Raw genomic sequence first — 27,843 nt, forward strand, 5'->3', positions numbered from 1 at the left:
ATCTCAACCCCACCTTTTGAATATTCCCTCCTTTTTGCCATTTTGGTCCCCGAGAATCAAATAGATTACACGACATTTGAAAAATGCAAAAAAGGAGGGAACATTCAAAAGGGGGGTTGAGATGGGAAGTTGGTGTCCGAGGGGATCGAGGTCACGATAGCTCAAGTGGTAGAGTAGCGGTGTATATAGTCGAAGGTCGTGGGTTCGAATCCCGCTCGTGACACTGACTTTTTTATCTCAACTAAAAACCTTAATTAATTGAATGATATTAATTGGTCTAGCGGACTACGAAAACTAGTGAATTTAATCGGCTTAAGGTTGAATCAAGATCCAATTCTATTGCTAATCGGCAATGTTGTAACAATTACAAAGCAAATAAACTAATTTATTGTTATATCTACCTCGATATATATACAATATAATTACTTGTAATACACTTGTATATTTTGTAAAGGATTTTATTCGTATATTATAAATAAATATCAAAAATATGTATATGTTAATGTTAGGGACTGTCACTAGATAAATGCCTTATCAAAGGGGACAATTTTTTTTTATTGTGTTGCAGGGCTAAAAGCTAAAATATACACAATACCAGAAAGAATGTCAAATAAGATTTGTACAGAATGCCGGAATGAATTTGCGGCCGTTCGAGGCCTGTCTCCTGAAAGTTGAAACATCGAGCTTTGAATATTTAAAATAGCATTTTCTAGGCTCAAAAGGCCATTTCCCACTGGAGTCTTTTGATACGTCCACGCTTTTGTCAAGGGTCGAACGAAATGATGGCGCGGAGGGATGTGCGATGCCCATCTAATAATGGACCGTCTGTTTTTCCCGGCTGTCTTTCACGTTCATTCTCAAAATGTACGAGATTAAATAACAGATGGGGAGTTGGTGTCTGAATGGATCGAAGTCACGATAGCTCAAGCGGTTAGAGCAGCGGCGAATTGAGCCGAAGGTCGTGGGTTCGAATCCCGCTCGTGACGGTAAGTTTTTCATCTCAAACAAAACCTTCCATAAAAAGAAAAATTAATTGAAAGAAGTAATTTAGTCAATAGACCACTAAACATAATGGATTTAATAAGTAAAAGAAATATCGAATTCTGATTACACGATATTTGAAAAATGGCAAAAAGGGAGAAAATTCGAAAGGTTGAAAGTTGAGATGGAGAGTTTATTGAATCGAAGTCAAATGGTCAGAGTCTCCTCGTGGGTTAACCTGCTGGGAACCTGCTCGTGACGCTAACTTTTCATCTCAACCAAGACCTTACATAAAAAGAATACTTAATTGAAAGATGTCGCAATACTATTAAATTTGTACATAATTTGAAAATCTGTTTATGAGATTATATTAGAAATATTTTAAAGATAATTTCTCTTCCGACAGAGGACAAAATTTGTGCAAAAAGAAAGGCCTTAAGTTTCATTTCAGACAGAATAAAAAATATATATCTATTTTAAGAGTACTTATTTATTGTAAAAGAAAATGACTGGTAATTTGTACAATAGACCACTAAACATAATGAACTTAAATAACAGATTATTGCGAATGAAAATTTAAAAAAAACACGATACCGAATATTCAATTGACAAGCATAAGACAGAGGATATAAATTGTAACGAAAAAAAAGTCATGAATAAATAAAATTCAAACGATCAGGAGTTATCTTCCTTTTTCTGTTTAGTAAACATCATGATTTATGGCTAAAGCGTGCTATTAAATATGAATTCTGACTAGACTAAATATTCGGGGGGGGGGGGAATGGGATAAATCACTTTTGACGGACCTAAGTTCTAATTTACCCCGTAGTTCTCTCCCCCATATTCAAAGCAGATTTAACGGGTTAATTGCATTTTTGACCTTTCTAAGTATCGCTTTGTCTTCAATATTTTCCTGTTTTTATTGTTTAAAAATCTTTATCTCATATTATGATCATCTCAAGGTCCGTGAATAAATTTATTGGCCGATGCTCGATATACAACGAATTCAGAACCAGATGAATTATCTATGATATTATCCGTTCGACCTCATTTACATACTATTCAGTCAGTAGGGTGGTGGAGTACTCGATATTCCTCCATAACTATTGACACATACTTTATAGCTAAACTAATTGACTACCCAAATATTCCCCCATCTATCTTATCACAGTACAAATTCACTCTAATAAATACATTCATTTTCACTATACACAAAACAATATATCTACCAAGTACAATATAAATAAGACAGGCTTGTTTCCTCCCTAGGAACCCAAGTACTCCCTGCCGTGCTCAAGTACAATTTTCATATCGGGCGCACTTCTACTCGCTAGATGGACCAGTCCTTGCCAATGTTGGGACTGAGCCTATCTTCAAAGAAATTTGAATCTATTTATTAAAAACTTAATTATGTCAATTTGTAGATATCTAGAGGTGGCCATTCACGATCGCTCCAAATTGAACCGCGCCGAGCCGTACAGTTCTATTTGGAGTGCCTGAAATTTGAGGGAGCATTCAAGACCGCTCCACAGCCAGTTGCTCCGATCTTCATCTAGCGAATGACTTCCTTAAAATGGATGACGATCTCTTGTGCTATGCTCCTGTTTGTTTATATATCAAAAGCAAAAAAAACGAATAGGAAATGGTGTAAGAAGTGGCTCCTGAACAGAAGCTGTGTAATACCCACATCAATTTGATGAAAGATCTTTCCCTTGAACCCGCTGATTGGAGGAACTATTTAAGGATGGATGGAAGACTTATTTATTCATTATATTTAGTGTTCTATTGACCAAATTACTTCTTTCAATTAATTAATCTTTTTTTGTAAGGATTTGGTTGAAATGAAAAAGCTAGTGGCACGAGCAGGATTCGAATCCATGACCTTCGGCTAAATACGCCGCTGCTCTACCACTTGAGCTATCGTGACATCGATACTCTCGGACACCAAAAAATGGTAAAACTATGGAAAATTCGAAACATTGGAGGTTGAGATGGGGAGTTGGTGTCCGAGTGGATCGAACTATCGAAGTCATAAGCTCAAGTGGTATTTAGCCGAAGGTCGTGGTTTCGAATCCCCTCGTGGCACTATTTTATTCATTTCAACCAAAACTTACAAAAAAAAGATAACGTCTTATTTATATTTACTCCAGCTTGTTCCCCCTTGATTAGAAAACAAAAGACAGTCATGAGAGAAATCATCACTCTACATGAAAGGTTGGCAGCCACATTACGACTTCTCGCTACAGGGATGAACTACGAACAACTTAAGTTCTCTACTACCATTTCTGCTCAGTGCTTAGGGGTTATCAATACCGCATCTCTAGTTGCATTTGTATCCTTTGTTTTGAAAAGGTCGACCAACTGGTTGAGGACCGAATTTCTTTTATTTCTATCGTGGTAATCATTGTCCACCACTTTCCATAAACATGGTAAATTTTCATACAATTCAATCACCTCAACAATAAAATCTCGATTGGATGTCATTGCCAATAAAGAATAAACGTTTTTGACTTTTTGAGAATGTACGACGGATATGTTTGTTCAGTGACAAAAAGACGGAGACTGCGCCAAAAAAACGCGAGTTTTCCCATTTACGACGAAGCCAGCGCTCCAATATTCCACCGTTCACGCCAGGTTTCCCCATTCACGAACGCGCCATGCCGTCGTCGCGCCGTAGACGTTTGGAGTGGCGCGATGGAGTTTGGACCTGTCGAATATTCGGCGCAGCCCGGCACGCCAGTTCAGTTTTGCCATTGACGTGGTTTTTGGAACGGCGTCGCTCCATTTGGACTGCTGGAGCGATCGTGAATGGCCACCTTCAAATATTGTTTTGGCAGCAGAAAAATGTGTGAATATTGGTGTGAGATTGGTCTGCGGTCTCACTGGGGATCGGATCCGAATATCGCATTGCTTTTTTACAAATCAACGGTTCGATCACTGTTCGAAAGCCCATGTTGCTGAATAAACTAGACGTTATCCAAAATAGGGTATAAGACTAAGTTCGGGGTTTTTACAATCAGCGCCTATTAATGTTAAGCAACGAGAATCCGGACTTATGCCTTTACACCATCGAAGACTTATTTTAAGTAATAGACTTACACTTCGAATCATATCTCATCATTCATGTCTTCTAAAACGTATTAATTTCCTAACTTCCCAAAATCTTACCCTACCTGGGTGGGGTCTTCTGGTGTCATCAGCCCACCCCTTTCTTGGCCGATAGCTTTGAGCACTTGAGTATTGCACAAGACAAGATATAACACTCAGATAAATTTCCAATAGTTCAACTTTCACTGGACAATATATTTACAAATATTAACATAACATATAGTACAATAAACAAAAATATGGACACGATCTCAATAAATAAACCGTTTCAAGAAGAATTAAATATTTTATTTTCATTAATCTCTTGTACTATATTCGGACGGCTCTCTATTAAGAATAAAATATTAAATATTAATATTAAGTTCTTTCAATTAATTAAGGTTTTTAGTTGAGACAAAAAAGTCAGTGTCACAAGCGGGATTCGAACCCACGAACTTCGTCTAGATACGCCGCTGCTTTACCACTTGAACTATCGTGACTTCAATCCATTCGGACCCTAACGGCTTTTTTATCTCAACTAAAATTAATTGAAAGATATTAATTGGTCAAGCGGACCACGAAAACTAGTGAATTTAATAAGTTGAAATAAAGTATATCTTCACTAAAGCTCTTCGTGGCCATTTCAATTGTCGCCGAGAATCAAATAGATTACATAGATTACACGACATTTGAAAAATGGCAAAAACGAGGGAAAATGCAAAAAGATAGGATTGAGATGGGAAGTTAGTGTTCGAGTGGGTCGAAGTCATGATAGCTCAAGTGGTAAAGCAGCGGCGTATTTAGCCGAAGGTCGTGGGTTCGAATCCCGCTTGTGACACTGGCTTTTTTATCTCAACTGAAAACTTTAATTAATTGAACGATATTATTGGTCAAGCGGACCACGAAAACTAGTGAATTAATATTAAGAATAAATGAATATTGATGAAATGAATATTAAATGAATATGAATATTATTAAGAATAAAATAATGTATGCATATGAAAATAATTTGTGGTTTGAGTAATGAGTACTCAAAAAACTATCGATGTATCGACTAAAGAGTCGATGGTTGTACCACCATCGATGATGAGGTTCCGATGTTTAATCGATGGTGACCATCGATGTTTTTTTTTTCGATGCTCATCCCTACAGAAAACCAACATTATTAAAAATCAGATTACCATACCATGATTATTATCCAATGGCCAAAGCACGAGGCACGAATAGTTGGCAGATTCAGTTCAGTGAGTGTGGTGAGGGGCTGTTATATAAAAAAAATATTTCCTGCCATTTCGACAACACCCTGGTTTTCAACGATCACTCTTAGAAAAGCGAGATGCAGGATAACGGTGAGGCTTAGGTCAATCACGATGTGTGTAAATATTACTTAAAAAAGATAAATCAGGTACAAGACGAAAAGTGCACGTGTGTAGCATAAAAACATTGGAACATATAATCATGATGTGTCCACTCTACGAAGAGTAATTATTCAGAAATCGTGAGATGCGGTCTGGTGTAATGTAGGTTTCAGAAAAACATTTTATTTATCGTGCCAACGTTTCGATCTTTATTCAGATCATCTTCAGGGCCTAGGATTTACAAACATTGTTTAAATTTAACAAATAAATTCCAGGCCTTTGAGCTCTGAAGATGATCTTAATAAAGGTCGAAACATTGGCACGATAAAGAAAATGTTTTTCTGAAACCTACATCACACCAGACCGCCTCTCATGATTTCTGAATAATTATCAACTAACGGTCACTACTCACCACACATTTCTACGAAGAGCGCTATTAAAAACGTGACGCGGAATATTGTATGATACTCAAATATAATAAGCTCCTGTTCTAGCGAGGTGATCTCTGCAATAGAGGACTTCTTGAATAATATAAACAAACGCTAATGATTATATTAGAATAAGGGTCGTAATAATAGTTGTATTAATTGTATTAATTAATTTATTTATTTGTTATTGTTGTTTTTATTTGTTATTTTGAACACATTGTACATTATTATAAGATGTTGCAAATGACTCTGGCAACCAGCTGATGCAAAAAAAAAGATAGTTTTGCCATGACGATGATCTTTAAACAGGTCAAAAGCTTGGCAGGTAACAATTGAATAATTTGTTGAATACCGAGGTTCAGATTATCAGATGGATAATTGACTTTGCGTCCGATTAGCATAACCTAGGACTACCATCTCAGAGTATTTTATCAGCTTTTTTATTACTTTTCTACCCTGTGACTCAGAAAAGAGAAAATTTGTTCTTCCAGAGCAGTCTTGGAGTGCCATACCTGAGATCTTACTCGGCTGGGGCCAGTAATTTAATTGATATCAGTGATTGTAGATGGTTGGGAGAGTAGATGCTTGACTTCTATCTCCTATAATTTTAATTAAATCTATCTTAGGTTAGCCACTACCATATTTACATAACTGGTTCTGGTTTCGAATAATCGATTTTAGATTTTGTAGTAATTTGAAAAACGTCTTGAAAAAAGTGAAGTTTTGAGGCCATGCCCACTATACCAATCAAATGAGACGTTAAGCCCTCCTGCATTACTGTACTGCTTTACATTTTTTCCAAACGCCAATTGGCCGTCAGCAACGCACGTTATTTGCCGAAAATAATCTAAACTTCCTCCCGTGCTGCAGCAGCTCTGTTGTGAGTTTAGGCGAGCCTTTTTTTTGACAAAGACTTTTGCCTACCTCCGTCCTGGTGTGTTGTTCCACCAGGCACGAGTTTCGAAAAAAGCAAACAACCAATTAGCAGAGCTTGTTTCTTTAACAATTGGCCGAAGGTTTTTATTTGGTGAGAAATCGGCATGGAAGCTAGTTTCCAGCGTTGTGTTTACTTTGCAAACAACCCTTAGGTCGAATATATCGTGCTTAAATATATTTCTGCCCGATTCTAGGTTAGATGCCACTCCCCGGCGTCGAGATGTTCCGCCCATAACATAAATTAATTAATTCCCAAACTCGTGGAGGGGTCTACCACAACTATCCCATATTATAGGACATATCAAGGGAGATTTAGCCATTATTTAACTATTAAATTCTTGATTCGGTTAATTTATATATTTTAATTGACTTTCAAACAATTAATCTTTTACACAATTATCCTTTTTAATGCCTTTACATCATGCAAATTCGAATCGGACCTTTGGATTATTTTGACGTCTAGAGAGCAATTTTTCGTTTTGCGCTCTCAGTTGTGAATTTCGCCTGAAAGAAAATGGACAAGCCCTTCCTTAATAACTACGACAGTTTCCGAATGAGGTACTTACAGACAAAGAAATTGACCAGGAACCAACAAGAAAATCATTATTAATGTTTATTATTTGTTTCATTCGGCAATTTGCAGTTGGGCTTACAGATGAGATTTCAAAGAGCACAATATGCATTAAGTGTTGGAAAATTAACAGAACGTACAAATAACACAAGCAATATGAAAGACACAAAATATTTACTTATTTATAATTACTCTGTTAAAACCATCTAGGTCATTTCAGCCCCCAACTAAGTCTATATTCTATTTACCCTTTCAAACACTACATTCATATATATAAATACATCCATACAGTACACTCATTCCGTTTGGTCGGTCCTCCACCGACCCATATTCAAAGTAATCTAGATTGGGGTCGATGTAATACTTTTATAAATATTCCGCCATCGACCCTGAACGCACACTCATACGCTCTCAAAGTTCGAGGGGGATGATGACGTTATATTTCACCCTCACCCCTCGCCATTCGCGCTAATAAATACATGCACTCAGACAAAACATACAGACACACAACCCATAAGACATATTATATACAATAAAATAAGTTAATTAAAATGAAAATTAATAAATAGGTGTTAATGGAATTAATATTGAAAATGACAAACAATTTATTAATCATTTTGGAAATTATCTGAAGCAATGTAATATTATCGTTTGACGTGAGAGTACAAAGTAAATGAAATAAAACTAACATGCAATATCTTCTGCCGAATAAAACACTCAAATTAAAATAATAAATTGGGTATAATCAAACAAAATAATAAGTAAATTATAATAAATTAAAATCTAACTTGTAAATCAAAATATTGTAATCGATTGATTAACAAAAGTTGACCACGAAAAAATAACGGATAATCTTAGATCAAATTTGAATTTAGTCAATTTTATCGAATATGAACAGAAATTAACAAAAATAAGTGTTAACTATTAAAATTTTGTAACAAACCTAAACAACATAATCGAAAATAAGGGGGTGATTAATATGAAATTAATAATTGTTCCTTAAATTATCCCCTGCGCACATTTGAGGTGAAAGAAAAAAATGATGAAGCAAGCTTGCATGCAAAATTATAAAGAAAAAATAAATACAGATTTTGAAGTACGATGTCGATGAATGATTCCCGTTGATGGATCGATGGACGAAGGAGATTCGAAGCGGTGAAATTCCAGATGTCCTGTAAGAGAAGATCGAACGAAGTTCCTGCTTCTGTTGGTCGAGCAGCGAGATTTTCTGCCAGTGATTCTCACTATTTTGGCTGATTCGAGAACAAGCGATACCAATTACTCGGGACGATGATTTCCCCGAGTATCGACAAAGTTCTCTCCTTTTTCCGAAGACAAACGAACGAAAAAATTATGAAAAAGGGTGAAGCCGAGAACACAAAAATGGAGTCGAAATGGTCAAAGCTTGAGAACCGAATGGTCTTACCGCCGAGCGGAGTGTTATTGTTGTTCGAAGGCGGATTGTTTCGGTCAACAACTGGTAAATTTAAGCGTTGTCTATTTTTCTCTACGCCTAACGATAAATTTAAATTCATTAACAAACACTTATTTTACATATTTTAAAAAGGGTTTAAAATAAATTGAAATGGGAAAAGAGGAATGAAAGGAAAAATTATAAAGGAAAGTTTAGTACCTTTAAATATTAAGAAAAATGCACGAGCTCAAACAGGTGTGATCAAGGAAGATCCTTAGGTTGTTGATAGATGGGTAAGTTGGTAAATAAGTTAGTTGGTTTTCAATGCTGAGCGAAGGCATAAGGTAAGGATTGGAGAAGGGATGGGATCCAAACACTATAGCCTGGACCCCTATTGATATTGAGAGTCCATTTGCAATACCCAAGAGCTGATTTAAGTCCTCTTGGATTCGTGGGATTGAGATTTGAATGTCATGAGGTGAAAAGAAGATTTGCATTTGGAAGTCATCCGTAGAGCTGATAAGTGTTATATTTAAGAATATTAAGAAAATCAATGTTATAATAGCAAAAAAAGGAGGCAGATATATTAGAGTCTTGAGGAACTCCAGAAATTATGTGCAGGGTAAGGAAGGAGGCTTGTCTGAAGTGAGAACGAACCAAGAAAAATAACACTGTAGGAAAAAGAAAGAGAACTGAGTTTAGAAAGAAAAAGAGAATGGTTGATGATAGCTTTAGAAAAATCAAGAAGGACAAGAATAATAATTTTACCTTAATCAATAACTATTTGAACATCGGTAGATATTGTTAAAACAGTCGAATTTGTTGAAAAACTAGTACAAAAACCGGATTGAAAAAGTATATCTAAGTTTCGATTCGTAACACAGGCAATTACAAATAATAGGAAAGGATATCAACTCCAAATTTGATTCCTTCGTCTCAATTATCGACTGCTTAAGTCTCCAATTGAGTATTTGTCCTAAGCCCCGTTCACATCGGACTGTTCAATCTAGAAGATTTAAACCTGACTCAGGCTTGAATGCTCTGCAAGATAAACTGAACTCTGGGTCTAGATGAACTACCCCTTCTATAAATAAGAAATGTGTGGCGTATATCGCTGAGCCACTAGCTGATCTTTTTAATCTTTCCATCGAGTGTACTTTTCTGACACTTTTAAGTAAACATTGATTATCCATAAGAAAGGTGATCAAAAACTGTTGAACAACTATAGATCGATTCTTACCTTCTTCTCTAAAGTGTTCGAACGCATTCTGTACGATCGTTTGACCGTCTTTATAAGTATAGGTGGATCATTTTTCAAGTAACTATTTTATTTGACAAACTATGCGCACTCAAATTTGGATGAGGGAGATTATGCAGTTGAAATATTCCTGGATTTATCCAAACCTCCTGACCGTGTAATCAGTAATTTGGGGGTGAATGGTGTAAGAAGTTATGTACTCAAATGGCTTAGCACATATCTCCAAGGAAGATAATCTATAATAAATATGAAGGTGGGTGTCGGCTCCGATAATATGGGAGTGCCTCAAGGAAGCACATTAAGGATAGGGATAGGGATAAAAGAGGCGGCCACAAGGCCTTCTGCACCTCGACCTGAATATTGTGCTCCCCTGTTATTTATAACTCACTGGCCAGCTTCAGGTTTTTAATCAGCATCCACCGCTTTGCCAGTGGCTCTTTAGCTTAGGATCTTGTTTGAGTTTTTTTTTGTCCTAGTTGCAAGAACCTGCACCTACATAGACCTTCACAGAAACATAGAATTTGTTCTGTCTGTTCTGTTTGTTGTCTGCATGGATGGGGGAGGGTGCATGACCATCTGTACTACGGGGTAGCAGAAATGTTCCAACGTTCAGCCCCTGCTACATTGGGAATAGACTCGTAGTGGTACGTGGTGACGCCCCTGGAGGGAACTTAGAGAAGAGCTGTCATCTATCTATGCCCTTCGCACGAAACTTGCGTACGATCACCGTTATACACCCGGCCTCACGGGTACGGAGGATCGGACGGCTGTATAGGCGTTGAAGACGCGATGATTATGCTGGATAGTCCCTCGAATGCGTGAGTAGTGGCGGATGGGAACGGGTAGTGAATCGGTTGCTCTTACTCGAGTTTGCTTTGCACGTTTGTGTAGGCTGAGCTCGGTTGGCGGATTTTACCGTAGGCGGTACTCCTCTAGGGGGTGATTAGCAATTCCACTTAAACAAAGCCGCGGCCGGAGCGGTTCCGGTGGTTTCATCGCTAGGAAAGCTCAAATACCCTGGGAGATAGAGTGGGTTTCTCTCTCTAGAAGTGCGCGGGAAACCAGGCTGATGTATTTCGGCCTAGGTAGCCCTTTGTGCGCTGCATACGGTCCGAGCCGAAAGCGGAGAACGAGGCCTGTCTTGGCCCCTCGGGGCCGGAACAACCTCTACACCAATGCTGCGGCTGTAACACCCATCTGTCGTATGCGGAGGTGAGTCAGCTCTCATCTTGAGAATCAAAATGTCCGATAAGGCCGGAAATGCTAGGTGTGGACGTTAAAGATCCTCATTGTCCTTTTAGGACGTCCGAGTAGCATGCGGGAACGTAATGTCCTGTCAGGAGTCCGACCAGTATCCTGGTTCGGTTGCGGTTGCCTTCCAGTAATTAGTTTGTAAGTTTGGATAATCCTTCTATGAATCTCTGCGTGCCTCATACCTGTGGTATTATTCCAGCAGGTTTTGGACTCATTAAGAATCCATTTTAAGATGTATCCTCTTTTTTGGCAGGCTGCTAAGCCCAACAATACTTTTCCTATTTTATGTTACCGACCTTCCCATCTAACTTATTGCTCCAATGATTCCAATTTCGTCGTCGAGCTCATTCTCTTTAAGCTGCATTATTCGATTGAGCAAGGTTGGTTTACTATTAAAAGCTTGAATGTATCATTCTACATCATGAAATGTAATGTTCAGCAGGATTAGAACCAGCATCTTTGAAATCCTCTGTTCCCTTAATATTTGAGGGAAATTGGACATTGTGGATTGCAAAGGATTTTGGGGGGATTGAACATAACTATAGCCTTCGTTTTGAATGTCACATCACTTAACTGGTGCATAAAGTGACTGCTGCGTGTTTTTGACTCAAGTGTTTGAAACCGGTTATACACCAGAATCAACAACTAACTTATTATCCTCTTTCTATGACACTTGTTAGACGTGGCATTGGTTTCCGGGTCAGAGATGTGGACCTGTTTCAAATGGTTTTCTTGCTTCAAAAGAGGACTTCGTTAGTGATACTTGGGCTGGGATATAGAGACAGCTTTTCCCCTAAGGTTAAACAACTCAATATAATTGTGTTCCTGGATGTCCTTCAAGACAAGTTTAAATTTGTTATCCCATTTCATGACTACAGAAACATGCATAAGGTCAAATTTGCTCTACCCAAGCGCTACGTACCTTTATGAGCCCTGTAGCCTGTACTTAATGGCAAAAATTGACAACGAAATGTGGGAACTATTTAAAGTTAAAAACAATTTAAAAAGAAAATGCTATAGATTGCTTCTTGACCTAGAGGTCTACTATGTGACACCATCTATCAATTATATAAATCATTATTTTATAAATATATATATTTATTGTTATTATAAGAATTACTACACATAATATATTATATATTTTAACTATGTAAGAGTCGCTTTTATGCACAATGCATGTAAAATGTTTTCTCTTCTAAATAAAACTTTTTGGTTTGAATGTGTGGTGATTAGTGACCGTTAATCTATATTTATTTAGAAATCGTGAGATGCGGTCTGGTGTGATGTAGGTTTCAGAAAAACATTTTCTTTATCGTGCCAACGTTTCGATCTTTANTATATATATATATATATATATATATATGTATATATTTTTTTTTTAATATATATTCAATCAAAGTATTTTGGTTTGAATTATATATATGTGTGTAATTATAAGCATGAGTGTGAAATAACTTGATTTTAGTTGCGGGATTCGTTTTGTCATGCTATTGCTTATTATAGGTTATAAAACTGCCCAAGACTTATGGTCCAGGTTCAAAGAATGAAGGCATAAAACTTTATTTCGATTAGAAGATCATTGAAAAAATTAATTTATCAAAAATAAGCAAGGCTTGAGAAGGATGGAACGTGAACAATTAATACATTCATGTGTAGCCATTGAAGTGATTATAACGAAAAAAGGTCTCAACCTTCCCGGATTTAAAACGAAGATAAAAGCTGCATTAAGCGAAGGCGGGAAAGCTCGAATCTTTCCATTAATCTCCTTGTCCGACGGGCTTTCACGAGCCCCTGTAAGAAGCGAGATTCCGAAGAAAAGTTCACCTATACAACTTTCCACTTAAGCAACGAAATATCATCCCGTCTTATAAATATTTTCAGGAAGGTTTAAACGTTAAACGTTTTTCTAGGTGACACTCGAGCGGTTCACACTGGGCAAATTCACGTCTTTCAACATCAACGGCTGCCCCGACGGTTGGCTCTCGATGGAGGAGAAAGGACGTCCGTCCGTCGGAGGCATCTGGTGCGGCACCTCCTGGGGTCCGGTGCTCTATTACTCCGAGTCTTCCTCCCTCAAGCTCTCCATCACTCTCCTCACGCTATCGTCGGACCAGAACGGATACAATTTCGACTTTCGCATTTCCTACAAAATGCTTCCAAAAGGAGATGCAACTGTCAGATATGGAAGTAGTTCCCAACAAGGTAAAATCCAGTGCAAAGCACGTTTCGGGCAATATAGATATCTCATATAGGTCACTTATCGGGACCGTCTTCATGCGTGGGTTTTATTGCGCATTGCGTCATCTTCAGTGAAGAATTTCTGTCACTTTGTTCGAGTAGGGTTTGTATGTCGTTGGATTCGTCGGTTGTCGCTAGGAGCGTTTGCGACAGGGGACGAGGTCACGGAGCTCCTTGTTACATAGTGATATCGCCCCTTACCGCAAACGCCCCTAACGACAACCGACAGACCTAATGACATATAAACCCTACTCGGACAAAGTGATGGACAGTTCCTCACTGAAGACGCAATGCCGAAAGCGTTAGAATAATCCAACAAACCCGCGGGTGAAGACGGAACCAATTAGTGATCCTATGCCGGTTCAGCATGAGTTGACTGACTCGCAGACCAACCTATCTCTAACATTTTTATTGTTCTATAAACAAGATCAGATAAATTAGATAAATTTCTTTAAGGTGTATGCAGGTTCATGAAATCTGTAGCCATGGAGTTTTACCAATTAATTTTAGTTAGTTTAATCTTTCTGCGATTTGTTTGAATAATGTTAAATTATCTAAACCAGATAGATAGTACAAAACAATTTTTTTATGGGTTAAATGCTAATTATTACCCACACAGCTTACATTTGAAATAAAATGATGACTAAAAAATCTCATTAAAAAACTACAGCATGAAAATAATGAGTTTTAAGGATGAAAGAGTTTCGCAATTAATATATAATTAATAATTAATCCTTTTATGTAAGGTTTCGGTTGAAATGAAAAAGTCCGAATGGCCCGAAGTCAAGATAGCCCAAGTGGTAGAACAGCGGCGTATTTAGCCGAAGGTCGTGGGTTCGAATCCCGCTTGTGGCACAGACTTTTTCATTTCAACCAAAACCTTACATAAAAGAATTAATTAATTGAAAGAAGTAATTTGGTCAATAGACCACTAAATATAATTGATAATTAATAATAATAAATTAATACATATTTATTTAATTTAAAAAATCTTTTGAGCTTTTAATAAACCAGTCAGATTATAGTTATAGATAATGATAGCAAAACGAACGAAGAGACGAGTGTAGAGTTGGCGAACACGACGTCTGAAAACTACTACCTCGGGAACCGTATCGGGATGACCTATTGCTCAAGGATGTTCAGCGATTGCGACAAGAAAGACTGCCGCCTCCAAAGCCCCAACTTCCCAGGGGTCTACCCGAGAAATATGACCTGCTACTACGCGGTGAGACAACAGAGTATCCCAGAGGGAAAGCACGCCCTCATTTCCGTTTATCAGACGGAAGGGCACATGGTCAACATAAGAAGCCAGAGCGCACTGTATGCAAGGCCGACCCAACCCACAAACCCTCACCTCAGCACACTCAAGGTTTTACATTACCCTAAAATTTTTATTTTTTTACAAATACTCATTAAAAATAGTATAGTTTAAAACTAAAATACACTTTATACTATTCATAATTATTTTCAAGATTAATTTTCTCCTTAGGAAATGTATGATGAAAATTTTTTATTATCATAGAGCTGTTTGTTGTTATTAGAGTCGGTGTTTTGTACGAGTTTGTATTGTCGGCTGAACCACTTTCTACCAATTGCGGTTTTTGCTTCCGAACCAGAGTTAGCACATCCTCCGGAACCTCGGGGACCTTCATTCACGATTTCCAAACAACAAAATAATTTATGGTTTTATAACGCAGAATGTAAATTTATTAATCATTCATTTTGCCTAGGTCCTCCAAAAAGTTCTGCCGTTTTGTAAATACATTCTTGTTTTTTTTTTTTTTGGAATTCATCGCTTTTGTTATTGGTTTAATTTTAATCCGGCCTTTTCTAGGGTCCCACCGTTGTTTATTTTTTATAATGATTAAACTGTAATCCAGTCTTAATTTAGCGTTTAAACGGTTAAAGTACAAACTCGGTTTTAATGCGAGTGAGCTGCTCACAAAAAAAGAACAAAGATTATAGAGAATCTTGTATCTTTTGTTATAAGATTAGATGAACAGCTCTGGGAGATTTAATAGCATCGGATCACCGCCACACCTGCTCACGGAACTGAAATTTTCAGAAAGTCAGCCTGGAATTCTTGTATCAAATGGAAAGGTAAAACAAAAAGCTTGATTGGTGCCGCACAATTTAACAGAACCCAATAATCCTGTTATTTAATATCTTGTTCCTTTGCTTTCCGAATAAAAAGAGATCGATTTTGGAATAGGATAATCAAATTGGTTCTAACAATAAATGAGACATCTAAACCAAATGATGCATGTTCAAATCGCCTCTTATTCAATCCCTATGAAAATATTACTAAACATGTGACAGATAAAAGTCGTAGAAATGAAGAAAGAGGCCAAATATCAAGGCGTCACTTGACAAAACACTGGTATTTAAGGAACATATCGGCTCGAGCAGGAAAAAATTGGGGATGCAGACCGGAACATATGGCGCCATATCTTGGGCTGATAAAGTAGAACGAATAACAAAAGAGAACTCACAAAAATACTTGCATGCATCTGTATACGGGAGCGATGAGAACATGTCCCACAGCTGGTATGGCGGAGATACTGGGATTAATCCCCCTCCACCACATTGTAATGAGGACAGTACAGAAAACTATTATTAGTATTATCAAAAAGAAACTTCCAATAGGAATAAAACTAAAGTGGAAAGATTGCAACAGTCTAATGAAAAACCAACCAAAACTCTTGTCCCCAAGGGTTGACATGAACAGGATGGTTGAGTTTAATGAAAATTTCCAAATAATAGAATGGGAAAGAGAGAAACACATGCTTTAAGAATGGCACCAGATGGATCTAAAACGCAAAAAGGTACGGCAGGAGTATTCTTTCCTGGAACCAAATACACATAACACTTGGGAAAATACGCCAGTATCTTCCAAGCTGAGGTTTAGAAAGCCGAGAAAGGTAAATAAATTGAACCAAAACGATTTTCGACCGTTGTTCTCATCTTTGAAGGAGGGTTTTTGAAGCAATGGAGAATATTTTTTTTGAAAAGGTCATTCCAGTTTTGGCCTACCTACACTCATCGTGTTGGTTTGTCAGACGCTGTTTGGTTTCTTGCCATTTTTAGTGATATGTTTCTACATTTTCATTCTGCATATGTTCATGAAAGGCGTGTGCCCTTGTCATCTTGGTTTATTTTTTTCTAGTTTCTTAAACAGTTAATTACATGGATAAGTTCATATGAGTATTCATGGATTTTTCTTGTTGTCTGTGTTGTGTTTGTATATTTGTAAGTTTTCAACTATGTCCTTTTATCCTCCTTTTTCTAAATCATGCATTAGTTCAAGCGTGCCTGAATTGTTGAGGGTTCATGTTGTGAGATGATCTTATTTTGATATCTTTCGAAGGTAAGAGAGTTTATTGTAATCAAAACCGACAAGGGTACCGGAGCTGGATTCTTCTGGATGAACCCAAAGACCGAACTGACGGTAAACCTAGGTAAATATGCCGCAGTTTTCCAGTATGAAATCATATGGATTAACAATGTGCCAGAGAAATAAAAAGTCTAGGAATACATTCCTGCAAGCTAGCCATTTTCTATGATAGCCAGGCAGCACTTAGGGCTCTAGCCTCATGTGAGGCTACGAAGGTAAAGAGTGTTTTGAACTGCATGGAGGCCCTGACGGAGTCAGTGACATTAATGACCTGACCCTGGCTTGAGTCCCTGGACATTCCTGGCATAGAGGAAACGAAAAGGTTGACATTGGCCAAAAAGAGGAGCAACATGGGAAGAGGATACATCTTAAAATGGGTCCTTAATAAGTTCAAAACCTGGTGGAATAATACCACAGGTATGAGGCAGGCGAAGAGATTCATTGAAGGACCATCCAAACTTACAAAAGAATTACTGAAAGGCAACCGCAACCGAACCAGGATACTGGTCGGACTCCTGACAGAGCACTGCTACATAAGAAGGCACATGCACCGAATAGAAGTACAAACAGAAGAAAAACCGTGCAGATACTGCCAGGAAGATAAGGAGACCGCAGAACATATTCTATGTTTCTGTCTATGTAGGTGCAGGTTCTTGCAACTAGGACAAAAAAAACACAAACAAGATCCTAAGCTAAAGAGCCACTGGCAAAGCTGAGGAAACTGATTAATAACCTGTAGCTGGCCAGTGAATTATAAATAACAGGGGAGCATAATAGATCTATTCAGGTCGAGGTGCAGCAGGCCTTGTGGCCGCCTCTTTTATCCCTATCACTGTAATCAAATTTATTTATGACAATGAAACGTGGAATTTGACGTTTCTTAATTAATTTATGTATTGTATGCCCAAATATTATTTTTTGAAATTACCTGTAGATCCCTGAAGAAGACAGTAATAAAGGCCGAAAGCTTGGCCAAAAGTTACAATACTCACTTCTTTGTGACAGTAGCACGAGAAATTAAAAATTTACCTGCTAAAAAGACTCCAGGATAAGACCTTATCACTGGAGATATACTAAAACAATTGCCAAAAAAGGGTATAGTTAAACTAACATACCTATTTAATGCTGCAATCAGACTGAAATATGTTCCCAGCATCAGGAAATTCGCAGAAGTCATTATGATTTAAAAAAAACAGGAAAACCGGCGAACGAGGTCAAATCATATAGACCAATATCGCTACTACCAACAGTGTCTAAACTCTTCGAAAAGTTATTATTAAAACGAATAAAACACATCGTTGAAAAAAAGAAAATCATTCCTGACCACCAATTTGGATTCCGAACAAGACACTCAACAATAGACCAAATTCACCGAGTAACGGACGTAATAGAAAAATCTCTCGAAGAAAAACAAATTTGTTCTGTTATCTTCCTTGATGTCTCACAAGCTTTTGACAAGGTCTGGCTCGAAGGACTCATCAATAAACTAAAAGGTATGCTACCAAACCAGTATGTCGATATTATCAGTTCCTACCTAACTGACAGACTGTTTAGAGTCAAACAAGAAGATCAATATTCAAAATTAAAAACAATAAATGCAGGAGTGCCACAAGGTAGCATATTAGGTCCACTGCTTTACTTGTTATACACCAGTGATTTTCCGAAAATAGATGGAGTAAAAATTGCAACGTTTGCAGATGACACAGCGGTGATATCACTAGGACCGACTATCACCCATTCAACCAAAATCCTCCAAAATGCATGTAATAAGATAAACGAATGGACAAAAAAATGGAAAATCGAGCTAAATCAGCATAAATCTGTTCATCTAATCTTTACAAACAAAAAGGTGGACCATGGAAGGTCGCTCACTACTATACCATACAGCAATAAAGCTAAATATTGGGAATGACCTTAGATGCCAAGCTGAGATGGAAAGAACACGTGAAGAAAAACAGGACAGAAATAGGTTTAAGGTATAGACAACTATACTGGTTGATAGGACGTGGCTCCAATCTTGCTAAACAAAATAAAATATTATTATATAAACAAGTCATAAAGCCTATGTGGACATATGGTATTCAACTATGGGGTTGTACCAAACACAGCAATATCAAAATCATACAAACACTCCAAAACAAAACCTTACGTAACATGGTCAATGCACCTTGGTACATAAGGAATAAGGACTTACATAGGGATCTTAAGATCCCTGAAGTAACGCGGAAATACAAAGATTTGCCGCCAAACACCAGGCTCGCCTCAGCCAGCACGAGAATGTGGAAGCGACCAAACTCTTACATAACCGAAACACGGTCAGAAGATTAAAACGAACAAAGCCATATGAACTTGTGTAGTTGAAAGTGAATAGTGAATAGTGAAATGTAAATCTTGTACCAATGGGTTTATAAGAATGTAAACATTTATGTATTCTATAGTATTATTGTAAAATTAATGGTTGGTCTAATAAGACCAGTTTTAATAAATAAATTTAATTTAAAAAAAAACTTCTTTGTGACCGCACCCATGATCAACAACAAATTAGTTTATATCTTGTTTTATTTTTCGTCCTGTCAGATCGATATAATTTTCCACTGATTATCTTTAAATGTTTTCACTCATGTATCCTTAAACGCCTATTCTGTATGACTTGTTCAGATTTTTGTACATATAATTTGAAATTGAGTGTTGTATTTAGCCCAATTAAAGGTGAGCGATGACTGTGTGAATAGCGGTGTTGTTTTGTTTTTGTGTCTATCTTATTTTTAATAGTTCATTAATTATGCTTATTTTAATTTGTTCCGTATACTTCTCCTTGTATACTGGAACTGATTTTACTCGTCTTACGCTTATCCTTGTTTAGTGATACTGCTTTTACTTCATTTCGTACTTCTCCTTGGTTATTCGTGTTGTTTTTATTTCATTTTGTACTTATCCTTGTTTAGTGGTACCGTCGGTAAAAACACAATTGTTTGTGAGGCACAAAATGATTTTTGAGTCAGCGTGAGTGGATTTAATCAGCTCGAACGATGGTTTCAGTATCATTGGTTTTTGTGTAGGCGGAGGTTTAATTTTTTTGATATTTGAGTCAAGGATGTTTATACTATGTTGTGTTCGGTTTCTACAGTTATTATCATGTTTTATGTAAAGAGTTTAGGTCTGTTAAATATTGATGAAGTCTACTATGGATTATGAAGTGTAAGATATTACTATGTTCGTGTAGTTGTTGAGATCTATTTTTCTACATTCATTTTTTATGTTTTCCCTAAAAAACGGCAAAACTTTCTTGAGTACTTGGTAATGTAGAAATTGACTACTAGTATGTATGTAATATGACTTTACACCTTCCCCGGTTATTAAGGATATAAGCCTGTATTGATGACCAGTGACGTTCAGTTGGACAGTTAATACTCGTAATTTTAATTTCTCCGTTGAAATTTCCAAACCAAAATAAATTCAATCGTAGGGTTTCGTGTAGAAAAGAAGGATTTTATTCATGACTGTGTTTCAATTTGTAGATATGGAAAGACTGCGAGGAGGTGCAAGACTACGTGACGATTTACGACGGCTATACGACGAGAGACCCGGTGCTTCTGAAATTCTGCGGGGGCGGTTCTGCGGTGCCTAAGGCTATTTCTTCCGGTCCGGAAATCCTCGTCGAATTTTCGACCTCGCCTTACGGAACTTTCCTTTACCCGGCACCGCCCCAGGCGCTCCACGGATTCCAGCTCCGTGTCAAGGTATTCTACAACACTCTGACGTATTTGCTTAAAATTAATTTCCTTATTAGAAACAAATAATCAACAATGACGAACACGCGGCAAAATTTGTAGCGCATTAGAACGAATGGAAGAGCGGAAAATGAAGGTAGTAGGAATGAAATCTCAATATTGGAGGAAATCTGTTTTCCTCGTGCACAAACAAAAGAAAGGCTCGAATAAGAAAATGGACAAGAAAGTGTTTTGCGTTTTACCACTAAACAAACTGCTTTTGAACGCCATCGATACGTGACCAAGTGGTATGAATTATTTCAAAAAACCATCCGCTTGACCCCAGCACTTTGTTTCCTAATATTGTCCGGAAATGTACAAGTTTGTTAGGTTTCTCAATTTAAAGCCTTTTGGCACGTCAAAGTGAAAATAATTGGAAATAATTTCGACTTCGATGATATGAGAGAATTTCAATGAAAACATGCACAATGACAAATAAACATGTTTTGCAATTGACCGTTCTTCTTATTTTGTGTGGTGTTTAGTGACCGTTAGTTAATGATTATTTGGAGATCGTGAGATGCGGTCTGGTGTGACGTAGGTTTCAGAAAAACATTTTCTTTATCGTGCCAACGTTTCGACCTTTATTGAGATCATCTTCAGGGCTCAAAGTGTTCGTTTTCTGCTTAGTTGTGTCATTCTCCTGTCTGTCGTGTCAACACGAAGATTATCTCAATAAACGAAACGTTGGCACGATAAAGAAAATATTTTTCTAAAACCTACGTCACTCCAGACTGCATCTCACGATCTTCAAATAATCTTCTTATTTATCAAAAAGTACACCTCGTGTTTTATACCAACTAGGAGTTCGTGATTACTGCCATTGCCTTTATTGAGGAGGTCGCTACCTGGATCCTTACATAATTGGAAAATTGGCCTCATTTTATGGAATAATATGGCCAATTTTAATGACATTTTGAATATTTGTTTTAAAGTTATTAATAAAATAACATGATATTATCTAATAACTGTAAGACATCGCCATGGTTTTACACCGTTAGAGGAGTCTTCATTTAGTTAAAAATTTGTTCAGTTTAAACATACGCAAACTAAAATTGTACCATTATCATTTAAACTTACATAAACAAAACAACCAAAAATACTATACAGTTAAACATTTTTAATCTTTTTTGTTGTGTAATCTTTGTGAGTGATTATTTAAATTTAAATTTTTAAAATATATTTTTCATATTTCCATTTTTTTTAATTACGTCCCCCTTACATTTTATATGCTCAATTATAATATGATAAATAATATGTTCAAAATGTATCCTATATTTGATAATAATCTTAAAAAACAACACTCTATACTATTTAGAAGCTAAAAAAAGTTCAGCTTTCTGCACAAAAAAAGAATCTACCTTTCCTCATTTATGATCCTCATTTAGGTAACTAATTCTGATTTGATTTTCTAAGATATATTTTTCTACATTTAAACTTTTACTCAAATATGATAAATCCTGTCTAAGTGAAATTTTACACTGTCTTTCTGTCATTTTTGACGTCAAGATGAGGGTGCTTCACCCGAATTTCATTTTTTTATTTTTTCGATGGTTCGCAACAGCAGAGGTCATATCAACCCTCGTGGTGCCGATATTTTTGAAGAAAAAGCCCATTTGTTTTGTAAGTTTGGGATCGAATTTCATTTTAGTTTTGAGTTTTTATAAAAGTTCTATTAATTGTTATTATGCCGTGTTGCTGAATCACTTTTATTATTTATTTCTATGCCGCGCTCAATAAACGTTTATCAACATTGTTTTTTATCCGAGATAAAAGCACCAATAAAAAAAGGGTGAATACCGTCTCTCATTCAGAATACCATTTATACTGCTGACATTCATACACATCCCAACATCATCACTACTACCAGTTTTGTCTCCTTCCCCAAATAATATTGAAGCAAACTGCAACAACCATTGAGTTTAACTGGTACGAAAAGTGACAAGAATGAATGAGGAAAAATGTACCCAGTTTTAATTTAGATTACAAACAAGCTTCCATTGAAGATAAACAAGGAGCTACCGACTTGCACTCAAATTAGAAACATAGGACATTAAACTTAGGAACTTCATTTGTAAAATGTATGTTCATAGGTACAGGCTACAAATAAATTATTTCAACAAAATTATTATACTTAATTAATAATTAAATAATATTTGGTTATTATTCAGTTTTACACGGAAATTTTTTTATAAAAATGAGTTATATGTGGTGAAGTCAGAATATTCCTATAAACGTTATTTAAAGAAAATTTTTAGTATCCTTCCGGTGATCAGATTTTTCTTTTGTTTACGCTAAAATGTCCCGACAGGATTGAAAAGTAAGTAAATAAAACTTAATGAAAATTCGGTTTTTTACATTTTATTTTTTAGGCAGAGGCCCAGTTCAACGAGACAGATACAAAATTGTGTTAATTTAACTTAAATATTATTGTAATTGAGCTGGAAAATTAATGTAACGAGGGAGACTCGAACCTGACTTTCAGACCAGTACCCCAGATCGGGAGGTCGTAGGTTGGAGTCCCGCTCGTAACACTAATTTTTCAACGCCAAACTTTCCATTAAAACAATTACTGTGATTAATAGGACCAACTAAAAAATATTACTGGGCAAAATTGAAAATTGTTAAAATTCAATTATTTAATAATAATCCTTTGGTTAATTAGTAATAATTTTTATTATGAAGTTTTCTATTGTAAACGGATTTTGCCAAATTTGTTATTTTTGTTTTTGGTAGTGACCTCCATAAAAGTAAAGGATAAAAAAACTAATATAAATATTGTTACTGCGCACAATTGCACATCATTAATACCCGTTTTCTACACCGTTCATTTCTTTTACATTCGAGGGAAAAAAAATTGCCTAGTGCATGATTATTTGAGTTTTCGAATATTCCACCATAAAGGAAACCATTCCGAAACAAAAGAAAAAATCAGCGCACAAAACACCCAGCACCACTCTTATTACACTATTTCCTCTGTAACAGTTCTCACCTAGGAAAGTATATCATAGGTTTTTGTGTTGTCGTGAACATGTTTTGTGTATAATTGTATATTTCTAACATTAGTTTTAAACGATGAATATATCCGCAGGTGGATTTCGTGGAAAAGGAATCGCCCCAGTACACAAGGAACAAAAAATGTGAGTTTTGGTTGAGTGGCACTGGACACGGTGTGTTAGAAAGCCCGAGGAATTCGCTACCACCGAATACCACATGTCTATACCATCTTTGGGGCGCCGAGCCCGGATCTTCTCCACCTCCTAAGCAGTACGCAAGACCACCACGGTACTCAATTTCCTCGCATTATAATAATATTTGTAAATATACAAACAAATATAAAATTGTCTCTTCTTTAGATACCGTATTTGGCTTTCGGTCTTAAAGTATCATGTAAGCAGCCCAAAATTTGCCTTGTCGCAAGAAGCTGAATGTGCGACAGGTCTTAAGATATGGGACGGAACGAAAAAATCCGTTGATGTTGACATGCACATTAAACAGAAAGTCCCACTCATAGCGACATTTTGTAAAGAACAGATTCCACGTTCTTGCGACCACCAGCTATTGAGAAATATGTCCAGAGCGTGCAAGGCTTCTGAGAGCTTTTTGTCCACCGGCGATTCAGCCACGTTAGAGCTGAAAGTCACAGAAGCTACTGCGCTTAGGTAAACCATAACTTAATTCGTCAAATCTACACAACGTGATTTTTCATTTTTTTAAAGGCCTGTGTCGTTTCGTGCCCTTTACGAGTTTGTAGACCTTCACCAAGATGGAGAACAATACGGCTCAGGGAAATGTTCGAGAATTTTCACGCAAAGACAGCTCCCTCCTGCTTCCTACTACACTCCTCAAACATTCGCCTCGCCAAGAGAAATATTTTTATACGGTCGTGGAGGAAGTCCTAATATAAGGTAGTATTTTTATCAACCAATGATAGCATTGATCTATATAATTCTTTTTCTGCTTTCAGTTGCGTTTATAGGTTCGAAGCACAAAAGGGTGAAAGAGTTCGAATAGCGATTACAAACTTGAGAACAGCAAATCGTACAGATTGTGAAACGCACAACGAGGGTGGCTGGGGCAGGCTCCAGTGCATCGGAAATCCGACAGCTTTTGTACAATTAAGAGAAATCCCTTTTCCCAAGACAGTCATGAATTTACCGAAGGACTGCCTATGCTCAAACCCAGAACCACAACTGCCATTTGTATATACCTCAAACAGTAACATATTGCAACTGCATTTCATCGTGAAGAACATGACTACCATGGATGACTATAGAAACTTGGGTTTCGAAGCAACTTGGGAATTTGTAAGAAGGCCGGTCTGTAGTAGGGGAAAGAAGCTGAGGGGACCCAGTGGGGAAATTGAATTTGTTTCTCCGAGTCAGACTCCGGAGGAGGTGCCAAATACTGTCATACCGTAAAACTACCTCATAATAACTAATTATGCTTTCAGGTGAACTGTGAAGGGCAGCCTTGGGTGGTCGAACCTAGTGAGTCAAAATACCTTTATGTAAAAGTACCAGGTATAGTTGTTGGGGGAGTTGGAAAGACTGGTATCATCCGGAGAGGGCAGTGCGCAACATCCAACCGAATAGAAATCCACGCTGGCTCTACCCATGTCATTGTGTGCCCCGAACCTCTACCTGCATACCAGGATAGCATGGTATTTATACCACCATAGTAATTCTATACTCCCAATTCAGATATTGCATTTTTTCATAATAATTCAAATATGCCTAACCTTTTACATTTTGTTTTACAAGACATGTAATCTTCTGTGCCTCCATTGAATTATTTTAGGTGGAGGTATTCTCGGAGGGGTGGGTAATAGCAAACAACGCAGAAAGGTTGCCACCTGTCTGGTCGAAACATGATCGAAAGGAGATAAGAAACATTCTCGTTGAATTCACCCCAAGAGAAAGTGGTACTTACTCTGTTACTTGGTTAGAATTGACTAGAAGGTGAGGAAAACAGATTCATAACCAACATGATTACATAAAGTGCAACATAATAATGTTGTTTTCTGTTAAAGGAGGAGCGAAGCGGCTGCGGAAGGACTTCTGGAAGACTGTTTTCACAGATGCCCAGAACTAGATGCTTGTATCAATGCTTCACTTTGGTGTGATGGAACTGACAACTGTCCATCTGGCTATGACGAGTCGGCCACGCATTGCCTACCGCTTCCTCCAGTCCAACTGGCTCTGCTCACAATAATCGCCATCATAACTATATCCCTAGTCTTGACATTTATCTGCAGATTGAGAAGACCTAGAAGACAGTTGAAATCTCTACCTTCAGACACCGATACAATTATGTCATCCAGCGTTGGCAAAGAGGTGATTTGCTGACACAGCACCGACAGTTCCGAACGCTTTGTTGAATTCGACCGAATAACAACCGTGTGACAATTTTCGCACGGAGGAAACGTTCTGTCGAAAAAGATACGTGCCTTTCAACAAAGCCGGAACTGTTGGTTGCAAAAACATGGTTTACTATGTAAAATATGTTTGTAATAAATGCATGATAATCATGCCCATAAGAAAAACTATTTTTTTAACAATTTGTTTAGCTACAATCTTAGTATTTTTTCAAGTAAAATAAAAGGTGCAATACAATTATATAGGTGTACTTTGAAATGTATGGTTTTTCACATATAGGCATACATGTTTAACTGAAAACAAAAGTTTTTGTGATTCCAAGCAATCTTTCTCAGAAGAAAGGTCTAGTTTATTATTAAAATAATTAAAACTGAAGTACAATATTTCAAGAGTATTTTGTTAATTATCAGTCAATTTTTTTTTTCAATAAATAAATACTCTTAAAATAGATATATATTTTTTATTCTGTCTGAAATTAAATTTAAAGCCTTTCTTTTTGCACAAATTTTGTCCTCTGTTGGAAGAGAAATTATCTTTAAAATATTTCTAATCTAATCTCATAAACAGATTTTCAAATTATATACAAATCAATACTATTGCTACATCTTTCAATTAATTATTCTTTTTATGTAAGGTTTTGGTTAAGATAAAAAAGTCAGTGTCACGAGCGGGATTCGAACCCACGGCCTTCGGCTCAATGCGGCTCAAACCACTTGAGCTATCGCGTCTTCGATCCTCTCGGACACTAACTTCCCATCTCAACCGACAACCGTTCAAATTTTCCCTCCTTTGTTGTTATTGTTGTACTATTATTACAATATGAAAAGAAATTCAAAGCACATGCTTATCACTCATAACAAAAAATTCATTATAACACAACCTCCTATCAATGCAAAAAGGGAGGCTTTTAATAACTATCCTCTGAAAGCGGCATTAATACAAATTATTATTAATCAAAAATTAATTTAATTGTGTGATCTTAAAGAGGCTGTAACTATCAGACTAGCTATTTTCTATCAAAACTATTTTCTAGTTGTGCAACATGAGGGGCATTAAAAGATAGTCAAGTATAGTATTTCTTGGTTAATAGAAATCGCATTTTATAGTTTTTTAATCGAACGGAAACAAATTCAATTTGTAAACCGCTTCTAACAGTGTAGTTTAGCCGCATTTTAGAAACACTGCCATAAATCAAATTGAGTATTTAATAAGAAAAGAAAACAATCAACTTTTAAGAGCGATAATTTTAGATTTTTTTTACAATAATCCTAGAAACAGTAACTACAATTAACTGTTTTTTGTAGACAAAAAAATTAATATACCTAAGTAGAATCTAGATTGGCTACTAAGAAGAAGATATGTTACAAAATGAATAGACAATTCTTCATCGTGTAATAAAAAAGAAATTTAAAAAAGGTAATAATAAACATGAAAATAGTTTCGTATGTATGATAAAATAGATGTTGAACTTATACAAGGTTTCAAAAACCTTCTTATGGACCATTTTAGATTAAATTCAATTTAAAAGAATTCTGTGAGCATATTCTAGCACATAAAAAAAATTGTTGTTCGATATTTATATCAATAAAAATAAATAGATAAAGTTTAATATATCAAAATATTTTAAAATTGTTAAAAATTGAAATATATATGTAAACTAAAATTGAATTATTATATTACACTATATTGTAATGTTCTCATGTGTGCTTGGAAACATAAAAATGTAGATTTTTTAATAACGGTTAAAATTAAAAGGAATAAATGTTCTTATTCGTA

The 27,843-nt window shown here is 36.5% G+C and overlaps 1 protein-coding gene across 1 annotated transcript in view; it reads left to right on the plus strand.

Annotated features, from left to right (window-relative positions):
• LOC106663716 overlaps positions 1–26,459 on the plus strand; it is a 143,261-nt gene extending 116,802 nt beyond the window's left edge. Inside the window, exons 5-14 of the mRNA XM_014388774.2 lie at positions 13,198–13,489; positions 14,551–14,894; positions 20,438–20,659; positions 23,781–23,974; positions 24,046–24,351; positions 24,409–24,597; positions 24,657–25,086; positions 25,143–25,352; positions 25,490–25,650; positions 25,722–26,459. Coding sequence (XP_014244260.1) covers positions 13,198–13,489; positions 14,551–14,894; positions 20,438–20,659; positions 23,781–23,974; positions 24,046–24,351; positions 24,409–24,597; positions 24,657–25,086; positions 25,143–25,352; positions 25,490–25,650; positions 25,722–26,037 — 2,664 coding nt within the window. The 3' untranslated portion in view covers positions 26,038–26,459. The remainder of the gene's footprint in view (positions 1–13,197; positions 13,490–14,550; positions 14,895–20,437; positions 20,660–23,780; positions 23,975–24,045; positions 24,352–24,408; positions 24,598–24,656; positions 25,087–25,142; positions 25,353–25,489; positions 25,651–25,721) is intronic.
• Positions 26,460–27,843: the final 1,384 nt, after the last annotated feature.

The sequence above is a fragment of the Cimex lectularius genome, unplaced genomic scaffold (assembly GCF_000648675.2).
Source record: "Cimex lectularius strain Harlan isolate CLEC.00 unplaced genomic scaffold, Clec_2.1 scaffold204, whole genome shotgun sequence".
NCBI lineage: Eukaryota > Metazoa > Arthropoda > Insecta > Hemiptera > Cimicidae > Cimex > Cimex lectularius.